The 13,548-nt window shown below is 37.9% G+C and overlaps 1 protein-coding gene across 1 annotated transcript; it reads right to left on the bottom strand.

Annotated features, from left to right (window-relative positions):
- Positions 1-409: 409 nt before the first annotated feature.
- LOC133443667 (galactose-3-O-sulfotransferase 3-like) lies at positions 410-8,009 on the bottom strand. The gene is made up of 3 exons (XM_061720794.1): positions 7,926-8,009; positions 2,387-2,495; positions 410-1,675 (listed from the first exon to the last, which is right to left on the bottom strand). The coding sequence occupies exons 2-3, from the start codon at positions 2,488-2,490 to the stop codon at positions 472-474; spliced, it is 1,308 nt and encodes a 435-aa protein (XP_061576778.1). The 5' UTR covers positions 2,491-2,495; positions 7,926-8,009; the 3' UTR covers positions 410-471.
- Between the last annotated feature and the right edge of the window lie 5,539 nt (positions 8,010-13,548).

Below are 13,548 nucleotides of genomic sequence, written 5' to 3'. Positions count from 1 at the left end.
ACTGTTCAAATGTAAATGTACTTTATTCATATAGCACCTTACATCACCTTACATATTAAACATACAATCAGCAAAATAAAACAAGCATAAAACATCAAGAGCAAAGTATAAAAAAGTGTCGCCACACTACTGGGTATTAAAAGCCACCCTGAATAAATACGTTTTCATTTTAGATTTAAAAAGGCCCAGGTCAGAGATCGCACGTTCAAGATCCCAATGACTTCACCTACCAGCCTTAGCAAAGTCAACCATCCTAAGTTGATCTTCACTCCCCTTTGCTCTAGAGCTAAGACTAAAAATGTTTTACTGGATTCATAGAAAAAATGATTGAATTTTTTATTTTTTTATTGGATGGCCTGAATACTCAGGAATGCAATGGGGCCTGAATATTCTTCAAGGTTTATCCTCTTCCTTTTTGATCTCTGCTACAGGGTTTAGGGTTGATTTTGACTCTACCACTGAAACAGAGTCTTACGCACCAGGGGCTGGTGGTTGATTGGGACGGACCTGAGAATCCCGAAGCAGAATAGGTTGTTTGGGCTGTTGGAGATCTTGTGTCTTACGGAGACTCTGAATCCGACGGTTTTCAAGGTACCGCTGTGACTGGGAACGATGAAGCATCTCTGTGTATGATAGTTCCGGCATGATATACTTGAGGCAGATCTCCCGCATCTCACGGCTGATATTTGCAGGGAGGTCGTAACCAACTATGTCAACATCTTCATTAGGCTTCCAGGGACGGAGAGCCGGGTTTTTGATTTCGGCACCAATAGCGAAAACTGGCTTATTTCCACCAAAACAGTCTCTCATCACCCTCTCTTGGTGCTGCTGAAGGAGTTGCACCTCCCTCGACACACTGGCTAGACCTAGAGCTGACAGTTTCCGCCACAGTGAGGCATTAAAGTGGTCATAAAGGTACGTATCTATGGAATTCCAGACACGGATTTTTGCAGAAAGACCTGGTGTCAAGCTCTTCTTAGAACTAGCTGCCCGCATGTTGAGCTTGAGATACAGAATGTCATCTAAATCCCAAGAGAGGAGATGGCGAAGGAGAACTAGAGATTCATCAAAGTAGTCTGAAATCATCACCAAGGAGAACGCTCGTTCCACCTCTGCCACAAAGGCCTGGGCATACGCCACATCTGTCGGTGGACGATCTTTGTCTCCTCCCAAGTCGAAAGTCAAGCAGTTGCGTGCATACATAGAATCATGCTCTTTTGGTCGGTAGTAGTTTAAGGGATTATTTAAGAAAGCCTCCAATGAACCATTGAGGACCCTTTTGAAACTCTGACATATATTTCTGCAGTAAGTGAATAATGATTCAAACATGGAGGTTGGCTCTCTTATAATTGTGACATATATTGTGTTGTTCGGCATCAGGTCTTGTAATGCGGTCTTACTGAAGTGCATATGGTTCGTGATTATGTTTGCTGGCAGTGTGTGTGGATGGACAAAGTCAGATTTGAAAATACGTGGATAACAGAACTGGTGCCTACAGGACTCTACAGGCAACGCCACCGTCAGGTTGTTCCGCTCCGCAAAACGAAACAGCAAGTTCTGCACAGTGCTGCTGGCGGTTTTGTGGGTCTTGAGGAACACGATGTTGGTTTGTTTTGGTTTCAGGCCTGGGTCAGAAGGGAGGGTAGAATATCCAAAGTGGAAGATCTCCTTGATCCTAATGGTAGAAAAAAGTAATTAATTTTAAATAGATTAGCTTTAGAGTAAAAAAGTTTGAGATAGAATGATAACATGAAGGTATAATTTCACACAGTGCAGGCAGTGGGACACATGGAGATGTAAAAAAGGTAGGTGGTAGGAGAGGAAGGTGAACATGTTTGAAATTATAAAGATAGAAATGTATTGTTCCAGCTCTTCTACATAGTAAAATGAATACAACTTTTAATTTGAAATAATGCTTAAAAATCGTGACTCTTTATAATATCCTATATTTCAAGAGAAAACCTATATCCAGCTCTTCATCTCCTTCAAGGACGTGATAAGAACTTTATCACACTGACTGACCCACAGAGACATCAACCAGTACATTCAAAAGGAAACTATCTGAACATCTGATTCTAAAAAAGTTGTACATCAGTATCAATGAACTGATATTGAAATAACATAAAGGGATGTTTTTTCTTTAAATCTGTTCTGTATGGTACAATTGTTTATCCTGGACTAGAAAAAAGAGAATAAAGGCTGAGTAATCCTAATTGCATAATTGACTCCTGTTTTCTCTCTCTCTCTCTCTCTCTCTCTCTCTCTCTCTCTCTCTCTCTCTCTCTCTCTCTCTCTCTCTCTCTCTCTCTCTCTCTCTCTCTATCTCTCTCTCTCTCTCTCTCACACACACACTCACAAATTCTCAGTCTTCAGTGTTTCCACTCACCACTTGAGGGTGCTACTTTGCTGCAATGCAAGACTGACAGCAACGGCAACAATGAGGACAAATGTTTTCTTCCTACGTTTCTCTTTCCATCTTATCCATCTCATTGTGTCTGTTTGACGAGAAAGAGAATAAATTAGATTTGAGAGGACATTGTGAACAGAGAGTCATCAGTCATCACTTGCCTTTACCTTCCATAAACATCTGAATTATTATATTGTCAAAGAGAACATAAAAAGTATCAAAACAAACCAAACCAGTTCATGTAGTTTTAAGAAGAGGTAACATAATGTATAAAATATGGTAATGTATAAAATGGGAGTGGGGGTGGTTAAGTAACTGTGACCCTGTGTGTTTTTGGAAACACTAAGGGCCAAATCCACAAAGAATAGATTGCGCCTATTCATAAAAGATTTTGCTCTAATGATATACCGGCGCAAACACGCCCATAAAGTTTTGCAGTAACTTCATTAACACCGGATCAGGATCAGATCAGGATCTGACGGTAATTCATGTTCTGTGTTTTGCTACACACACCTACAGGTCAGCTGTTAAACACACACATTCTGGATTTATGTGTTTATATGGTGGAATTGTTTGTAATAAAGCAGCCCCTTACTGTAGCCTATGGATGAATCCTGAGCTCCGTCCTGTTATTTTTATTTTTAAATCCGAGATAAGTCCACAACCCCACTTGATCTGACTGTGTACAGTCATGTCTGACTGTAGATTTCACCCTTAATATAATTCAGTATCACACAGGCTTGAATGATATTGAAGAGAGAGAGAGAAACAGAAACAGAGGGGAGTGAGGAGTGAGTTTGCGTGCAGGTAATACACGCTTCGAAAAGACGGTATTTGCTCCACTATTTTTGCGTGTGGCAAATAGCGCTGGCCTTTGTGAATTAGACGCTTTTTGCAATGAGGCTTATTTGCATAGAAAGGGGGCAATTTTTGCGCCGAATGTATGAATATTACCTAATTTACATGCATGCAAATGGCACTATTTGCTTGGCAGCGCAGTTTGTGGAGCAATTCGCCCTTTGTGGGTGCTTTGTGAATTAGACGCTCTCTTTTTGTCTCATTTGCACCGGTTTAGCGGCCGCAAAAGCCGCGCAATCCTTTTGTGGATTTGGCCCTAAAAGTGTTTCAGAGACATTGAAGTTGGAATGGCACTGAGCGATTACATCACACGTTGCAAGGTAAGAATAGTACCCAAACACGATGAGAAAGGCTGAGGGAAGAACAGATTGTTATTTTTCTGAAAAGGGAGGAGGGCACGAATGAGCAAGATCAGACTATCCACGAGTAAACAGCCCTGCGGAAAGAGGCCAATCTATCACCACCGCAACTATATAAACAAAACTGTAAAGTATCGAGGGGGGGAAACATTCCTGCCCAACATTTAAACTCTGTGGCAACAGCTTGTGTTACGCAGCAAAACCGCAGCTATTCTTCCTGGGGTCCGACACATGATATACAATACAAGACAAAAATTAAAAGCAAACCTAAAGAGTAAAGAAAAAGAAAAGAAAAAAAGGAAATTCTACTACAAAATATACTTTAGATTTCTGTCAAATAAGACCAGTGCTCCTTTTGACACTCACATTAAAGTTACAGTCATTCCATTAAACATTTAGATATAATGCATTACAATACAAAATCATACATTCTTTAAATAGCATCAACCCATTCAAACAATGTATAGTCATCGACAATGCGTTTAAGTTATGATTACTTATCGTAACTTGAACCCATGACCATTTTTAGTAAACCAATAGCCATTTAATAATAATGAAATAAGTTTTATATGTATTTATTTAAGAGATGTTTCTTTACTAATAATTTGAATTCTTTTATGCTAGTAGTTCGCTCAAAGTGTTTGGGAAGTAAGTTCCATTCATACATAGCTCTGTACATCACCGTTCTCTTACTATAGTTTGTCTTTGTTTCTAGCAGCGTCTCGTGCTCTAGCTGTGATTTTCTGAACTGTAACATAGTTTTCTGTGTAGAACCTGCAGGGTTTTGGATATGGATACATTTCTTATAAATATTAATAACGAATAAATTAATCTTTCCCTTACCATTAACCAGCTGAGATTTCTATGCATTTTAACTACACTTGTTCTGAAATCACAACCAATGACAATGCGAGCTGCTCTATTTTGTACTACTGTATTTGAAGGTTATTGATCGTGTCTGCTCTGGCGTTTGATCAGGCAAGGCAAGGCAAGATTTGACAAGATTAAAGTTTGTATTATTAATTTAGTTGTTTTCGGTGACAAATATGCCCTGCATCTTCTAATGACAGAGATGCCACTTCCCATTTTATTAACGATTTTATTTATGTGTTTTCCATGAAAGTTTGTCATCTATGACAACTCCCAGCAATTTGGTGTTTTGTACTTGGTTAATATATATGTCATTCATTTTCAGATTTAACTGGGGGTTTTTACTAATGTTGTGATGTGAGCCGATTACCACACAGTTGGTTTTAGATACATTTAAAACAAGTTTGTTGTTGTTGTTTATCCAGTCCATAACTGCTTTTAAATCTTCTTTTAAAACTTAATTAAACTCATCTGTAGTGAGTGCAGAGGTATATAAGGTTGAGTCATCAGCATACATTCCTATGTTTGTGTTTTTCAGAACAAGTGGTAAGTCATTAGTAAAAATAGTGTACAATAACGGCCCCAAACACGTCCCCTGTGGTACTCCACAAGACACACTCTCGTCGGAAAAACACCCAACCTGGGGTCCGGGCCCCCCCTGGGGGGGCACCAGAGATCTCTGGGGGGGCGAAACTTTGTCTGCTTTGAGGATATGCAGTTGTGAAAATTATATTTGCGCATGTTAAATAAATAAAAAATAATAACACACCTAATGGAATATTGTAATCCAAGTCTGTATAAACCCACGTAGTATTTTAAAATGACCAAAATATATTTCTAAGTGATTTAGCAGGATAAAAACGTAATAAATTATTATTATATCATTATTCAACATTTAATCATACTACTACTCCGACAGGTTGTTGAAGGAAAAATGTTAAAAAATTTTGCTCTCATATTAAAAGAGACATTTTTCAGTAATTATTCTATGTCCTTGCAATTATTTTCTGTGCGTATTTTATACATTGGTGACACAAAATGAAGGTGAGAAAGACAAAGTCATATGTATACAGGGTAAACCAAAGAGAAATGTATCACAAAAACATAATTAATGTTAATTTTTTTCAATTAAAGATTTTTAAAGAATCACTTTACTCTATTGCTGCCAGTACGCACGGGTCGGGGGGCCCGGCTGGTCTTAGACACAAGTAGGGGGGACAAGGAAAAAAGGTTGGGAACCACTGAGTTAGATAACTCCTAAGAAAGGACTATGCGCACACCTCAAACCCATAACATTCAAGTTTTTTCAACAATAGATTATGGTCAATTAAATAAAATGCTGCTGGGAAATCCAACATAACAGCACAGACTAATTTCTTTTTATCTATTTCCCTTAGCCAGTCATCAGTCATTTGAGTTAGGGCAGCAATAGATAGCAAAAAACACACAATTGGGGTTTTTATTGATTTAAAAAAAGCATTTGATACCATTGATCATAAAATTCTTATTTCAAAATTATATACATATGGGGTGAGGGGCATGGTTTTAAATTGGGTACAAAGTTATTCGGACAATAGGAAACAGTATGTGCATTTTTTTGGTAACACATCCATCTATATGAATATTGTTTGTGGAGTCCCACAGGGCTCTGTTTTGGGACCGAAACTTTTTAATTTATACATTAATGATATATGTGAGGTGTCAAAATTATTACAGTTTGTATTATTTGCAGATGATACAACTTTTTTTTGTTCAGGTCATGATTTGAAAACTCTTGCTAAATGTATAGAAAAAGAAATGGTAAAATTAAAAAAATGGTTTGATGAGAATAAGTTGTCTTTAAATTTGAAAAAAACTAAATTTATGATTTTTGGCCATTCAAGAAGAGAAACAAATGTATCACTTACTTTAGAAGGAGTACTAATTGATAGAGTATCACAATTTAGGTTTTTAGGGGTTATTATAGATGATAAATTGACATGGAAAGCTCATATATCTCATGTAAAATCAAAAGTGTGCAAAAATATTTTTGTTTTGAACCAGGCTAAGTTTGTGTTAAATTATACAGTAATGAGAATCTTATATTGTTCATTAATTTTGCCTTATTTAACTTATTGTGTTGCAATCTGGGGCAATACATATCCAACCAATATGAATCCTTTATTTTTATTACAGAAAAGAGCACTTAGAGTTATTTTCAATACGCATTACAGAGAAAACACCAACAGATTATTTATTGAATCGAGATTACTGAAACTTGATGATTTGGTTCAGTTACAGACACTCACAATCATGTAACAGCTAAATGTAAATTATTACCAGAGAACTTACAATACATGTTTACTTTCAGTTTAAATAATGAAGATAGTCGCAGAAATTTTAATTTTAAACATTTATTTGCCCGAACAACCTTAAAGCAGATGAGCACTTCAATTGTTGGAATTAAGTTATGGAATTCATTAAATTATGATTTAAAGGGCTGTCTAAACATATTTCAGTTTAAATATACATTTAAAGAGAAAAAAATAGCAATGTATGTATGAAATAGTCTAAATATATAATATATGCGTGTGGAAACAGACAATTTATTTTCTTGTTTTTCTTTTCTTGTGATATTAATTAAGTAATTGTGCAGACCATCTGTTATTATTGTTCAATTTTGTTTTGAGGGAGGGGCAGGTAGAATAAGATTTTCTTCTTCCTGCTCCTTTCTGGTTATGGAATCTGCTTTTGATTGTGTTGTTATTTTACTTGCTTGTTTCTTTTCTTTGCATATTTCCATGACCAGAATAAATAAAAATGAAATTAAATGTTGTGGAGCGACTCTTACGATATGTGTGTTATTAAATTATTCAGAGACAAGTAATTTGTAATTTGTTCAAATATTACACATTCCATAATTTTACTTAGTACAGGTGATGTATCCTAAAGTGGAAAACTACAGTGGCCCTGAAGTGCAAATCACAACAAAACAATAATCATAATGGCAAATCACAAAAATCACAATTTCCTGTACTTTTAAGAAAATGAGTCCTTGAGATTTTTCCGTGCAGGTCGCCCATGTACATAAAACTACCATTTTTCATGCATGTAGGCAACACTCATACGAGGGGCTACATGTTTTTAATTTTCAAGGTGGCCCTATTGAGCCATTTTTTCATACCCATTTAAGGCACAATTAAAATACGTTTTGAAGTATGGCAAAGCTTTGACAAAGGCCAGTTTAATTGTGCAAAAGAAATAATAATAATAATAACAATAATAATAATAATAATAAAAAAGAAGACTACTTAAAAAATGATTGAATACATCTGACACGCAATAATCAAACAAGCCTGGAAATGCATTAAAATGCATCACATAAAAAGGCAGTTTGTTGAAGTTTATAGGCAGGCTCATATTTTACTAGGATCATACATATAGCTACTCACCTTGATGCTCTATAGCCTTGATGAGATGTTATGGTCGAGCGTGGTTTTTCCCCCGAGTTTAGTTCTCGAAAACACTGATTTTACCGTCTAAACCAATCCGGAGACATAAGATTAAGCAGATTCACAAATAAGTGTGAGTCAGTTGAGAGGTAACTCCGTCTTGCTTTATATCAAGACAGGTGTGAGGAGGCCCGAGGCGCTGAGCAATCACATCACATGTTGCAGGGTAAGAATAGCAAAAAAAACAAGATCTGCAGGGTGTGTTTTTAAACTTCATCATTGGCAACAGACCTGTACATACCCACCGTCCCAGTACACCTACCCGCTCTTCCAGTCCAAACCTGATTCATGTCAACCTCCGAAACAAGAACTCTCAGTCCACCAGCCCACATGCAACCCTGAACACTTTACATTGACACTTTATATTTTATTTATACCACTACAGTCACTCTATTGTACATTTTTTCTGACATTCTTATATTTATATATTTTTGGTACATTTTTTTGCACATTTTTTGTACATACGAGACATGCCCCATTTATCTGTTTATTTTATTTTATTTTTCTATTTGATACTTTCAACGTCTTGCTGCTCAGTTGTCTTGCAATTGCCCCTCGGGGATAAATAAAGTTTTTCTGAATCTGAATCTGAATCTGAACATGGCACTTTTTAAAGTTTGCTCTCTGTCCAACAAGTCTTTTATCATTAACGACCTGATTTTAGATAACACTTTAGACTGTTTGTTTTGAACTGAAACATGGCTCAGCTCTGATGCACCAGGTGTTCTCACTTCCCCACCAAATTATAGTTTTTAATTTTCTAACAGAACTGGGAGAAGAGGTGGTGGGACTGCAACAATTATTTCAAACTCCATAATAACTAAGGACATTTCTTTCGCAAAGTACTCATCATTTGAACACCATGCCTTTGTTTTTAGCAGTCCTCCGATTTTATGTATAACTATTTACAGACCACCTAAGCGCCATCCCTCTTTTATCAGTGAATTCTCGGAACTTTTATCGATTTTACACGATCCCAACACGACTGAATTTTTAAATCTTTTGAACTGTATGGATTTTAAGCAGCACGTCACACAGCCCACTCCCAACAGAGGACATCCCTCTTAAAACAATTTTATGGATTATTTGAGTTTGAACTTTTAAATATTGCAAATTGCTCTCTTCAGACGGGTGTCTTCCCTGCTGCCTTCAAAACGGCAGTAGTGAGGCCCCTTCTGAAGAAGAGCAACTTGGATCCTGAGATGCTTAAAGGAGCATGAGGCAGGATTGAGGCAGGATTTATGAAAAAAAATGCGTATACGTTTTAAGTTTTCTAGTAATAATGTCAGATGAAGCGTTCCAAACCCAAAAGAATGATCCTCTAGTGTATCTCTCTGTTGCCTTGAACAGGCTGTGTGCTGCAAAATGTGCTGCAATTCGGTCCCGAATTTCCCGCGCTGTCCTGTGGATGTGACGTCACATGACGCTGCATGCACGTTCTCCCCGTTCTCCCGTGCCGGCTTCACTGTTGGCTGCAGTACCCCCAACGGCCGTCGTGGAGAAGGGTGGCGCTAGAGAGTCTCATTTCTTTAAAGGAGCCCCATGCTCCTTTAATAACTACCGACCTGTATCCAACCTACCCTTTTTAAGTAAAATCATAGAAAAACTGTTTTTTATCCAGTTAAAGGAGCATGAGGCTCCTTTTAAGAAATGAGACTCTCTAGCGCCACCCTTCACCACGATGGCCGTTGGGGGTACTGCAGCCAACAGTGAAGCCGGCACGGGAGAACGGGGAGAACGCACATGCAGCGTCATGTGACGTCACATCCACAGCCCAGCGCGGGAAAATCGGGACCGACTTGCATTACATTTTGCAAATAAAAAAAACAGCCTCAAGCTCCTTTAAATGATTTTATAAACAGAAACAATATTTTAGAACAATGTCAATCTGGTTTTAGGATGAACCACAGTACCGAGACGGCCCTCGTGAAGATTGTTAATGATCTCAGGTGTAACATGGACTCAAGGAAACTATCAGTCCTGGTGCTACTGGATGTTAGCGCTGCCTTCCATACAGTACTGTTACCAGGGGCGCCGAAAAGGGGGGGTAAAGGATACGGATTATAGGGGCCCGTGATTGAGGGGGGCCCCTAATGACGATCAAAATTATAATAAAGAAAAATAATGACACTAAGTTATTAAATAACGTATAATCACAAATGTTTTATTTTCAATGTAACAATAACTTTACTTGTTTTGGAAACATCAACGCCTGCAAAAAGTAATTTTGAACAATTTTAATGGTTTAAAAAGCATAAACCCTTTTAAAAATTAAATAGAAGACGTGCAGTAAAAACAGAGGGGAACATCTGTGGTGTGTGCAGCAAACTGGGGTGACCGCTCTCAGTCCAATCAGAGAAGTTTACATATTGGTGACTATGCTATTACAAATAGTTATATTGTAGGAAATACTATATACGGTAATTAATAAACATGAATTAGTCCATTGTATTCAGAGTGCTCAGTTCTTCCCCTACTGTCATGTTGCTCTTCTTTCACAAATATGGTAATGATAGTCAAAAATACCATTAAAATGCATTGTATGTAAAATAGCATTAACAAATTTTGCCGCTGTGTTGGGGGGCCCGGTAAAAATTATTTTCATGGGGCCCAAAATCCCTAGCGGCGCCCCTGACTGTTACAGCCATGGCTGCACCTCCCTCCTCCCCTGTGTTTCCCTGTGTTCTCCCTTCCCTTGTGTTTCCTTGTGTCTCTCCCTTGCTGAATCCCAATCCGCACCCTCACAGACTCTCAGACTTACGTGCGCGCTCCCGCACCTTGCGTAAGGGCTTAGGGCTGTCCCATTCCTCAAGTGGTTAAGTGCGCGAGGGCTCCCGGCAGCCATTTTGAGCCCTTACTGCCCCCTTCCCGTAAGTCAGCATCCCCGCACACTTTGGGAAAGGGAATTACCCACAGTTCATTGCGTTGTGACATAAAAGGAGGTTACCAGGGACAACAATAACATGCTGCCAGACTGTATCCAAAATATGTTCAATTTAAGACAAAGCCATTACAACCTCAGAGGGGAAAGTATATACAGAAAATCAACAATCAGAACCAACACCAAACTGAGATGCTACAGTGGCAGCGGTGGATGTTTGGAATAAATTAGATATAGATTTGAAATTATGTAGAACTTTAACTTTATTTAAAAAAAAACATTGAAAAGAAGGATGATTTCCTTATATTAAATTAATGAGTGGCTTGATGTTGATTTGGGTATTTATTTATTTAATTGGTGATTTGCTTTGATTTTTTAAGGATGAAGGTAACATGTAGACTGCACCTTTATTTTAAAAATCTTTTATTTTTTGAGGAATGTTTGTTATCCCTACAGAGGCAATTTGTTTTACGGGCAGTCTTTCTCTTACTTTTTGCTTTTATTTCATTAATTTAATTAATCTTTTTGAGGGTAGGCAAATAATAAGCTTTGCTTCAGCTACACCTTTTTCGGTCTAGATGTTATTTGTTTATTTGTATACTGGAAACTTTTTTGTTATGTTATCTTTGAACAATTAAACGTTTTCTTGTTGTCAGTTTTACTCTTGGTTTTTTATTTATTTTTTTTGTGTCATGACCGAAAATAAACTAAACTAAACTAAAAAAAAAAAAGTAAACAAAACAGGGGGCGGAGGAAAAGGAACCATGTGCGACTGCAGAAGAAAGAAGTTCACCTGTAAATATAAATACATATCACTGGTGATTTAAATTCAGAAACTGTTGTCCCGTGATGATTTTTCAACGGCCTATTATTTCCTTTACAAACAGGGAGCGACCAACAAACATATTATTTAACTATTGTTCTTTATATATATATATTTCTTTTTTCTTTTCTTTGTGACCATGTTCGAAATAAAGTTTTTCATTCACTCATTCATTCATTCAAACGGAGGGAAGAAAACCAAAAAAAGGACAAATGATGTTTTGGACTTTCTTCAACACTAAAGACAGGAAAAGAGGCTGAGGGAGCTGGATGAAAAGGAGGAGGAGAGGGAAAGGAAGAGGGATGACCAGTTATCTCAGTTAATTGACATTTGTGGGAAGATGGAGGACAAAATGTAGTTTTCTTCATCATTTTTTCATTCGTAATTTGAGGTTCAATTTATTTTGCTTTCATTTTATATTAGAAAAATCCTCAGTTGACCTGCTGGTGTTGAATAAACAAGACTTGCTTTTCTTTAATCTGAGTACAGTGTTTGAATTAAGATTCCCTATGTTAACAGAAATGCATACATGTAAATACTAGCAAGATAGTTTTAGATCCAACACAAACAAGTCAGGCAGTAATTTGGTTATTCATTTATTTATGACCACAAAATTTAAACAATTTCAGCAAGTTGAACAAAAACGTTGCAGTAAATAGTGATAACTGAAATATTTAGCTCAGGTTACCATCAATTTATACGCTCTCTTACAAAAATGAAATGACATCATGCTCAAAATGGAAAGTAATCTTAGATGGTCATAACACAGATGGAATATTTAACTCAGGATACCATCAGTAAACACGCTCTTACAAAAATGAAATTACTGGGCGATTGAGCCTGGCATACTGGATGCGCTGGTATGGATAGATTGAAAGAAATACACTACATTAACAAGGAAATACATATTGTACTGTGCGCATGTTTAAATTGTGTTCTTTGTTGAATTTTATGCTCCTTTATATCGGCTACCACTTTGTTTTCAAACATCCGTAGGATGATCATTCCCAAACTTATAATACCGGTAGGTAACATTTTGATCTGCCCTGTTTCCGGTTTCTGCTAAGTGTGTCCCATTCCTATTTCTACCATTTGGAGCCCTCACACCCTCGCACACTTGATCACGTGACGCTGACGTCACTGAAGTCTGTGAGGGCTCAGGGCTGGAGGGTTTAGGGTGGAGTTTGGGATTCAGCCCCTGTGTCAGTGTTGTGCATGAACGCGTTCAAATGAACGCATTCATTGAACACGTTCATTTCTGTGAGAACGTTGAACTGAACGCAACATATTTACACATAAAGAACTTGAACGTGAACTTGTTCATTCTGGAGATCATGAACTGGAATTTGAACTGTTCAGATTATGAGTTGCAGCTTCACTGTTTAGGTCCAATTATTACGGAATAATCCTTATTTCACCAGCGGGCGGCACATTTAAAATACTCGCCCGGTGCGGTCTTTACGAATGTAGACTGATTTATGGTTCCGCGTTACACCAACGCGGAGCCTACGGCGTAGGATACGCGGCGTGCGGACCGTATGCTTCGCGTCGCCGCGTACCTTACGCCGTAGTCTTCGCCGTCGATTTAACGCGGAACCATAAATCAGCCTTGACGGGTGAAGAGAGACGTTGCAGACGCAGCGTCAGCGAGCCGTCAGATGATGATCCGTTTATCTTTATCTGCAGGAAGTTTACACATCGTCTCCCAAAGAGTCTGACGGTAGGAAACTAACCTTTCTGTGCAAATTATGTCCACCTGCGCTGAGAAAACAAGTCTGAACGTCTGCCTCGTCAACTTCAAATTTGAAACGTCATGTCGAGTTGAAGCATACGCCCAGTGGGAGAAAATATCTGCGAGT

This window comes from Cololabis saira, chromosome 5, assembly GCF_033807715.1.
Source record: "Cololabis saira isolate AMF1-May2022 chromosome 5, fColSai1.1, whole genome shotgun sequence".
Lineage (NCBI taxonomy): Eukaryota > Metazoa > Chordata > Actinopteri > Beloniformes > Belonidae > Cololabis > Cololabis saira.
This window is presented reverse-complemented; position numbering and strand designations above follow the sequence as displayed.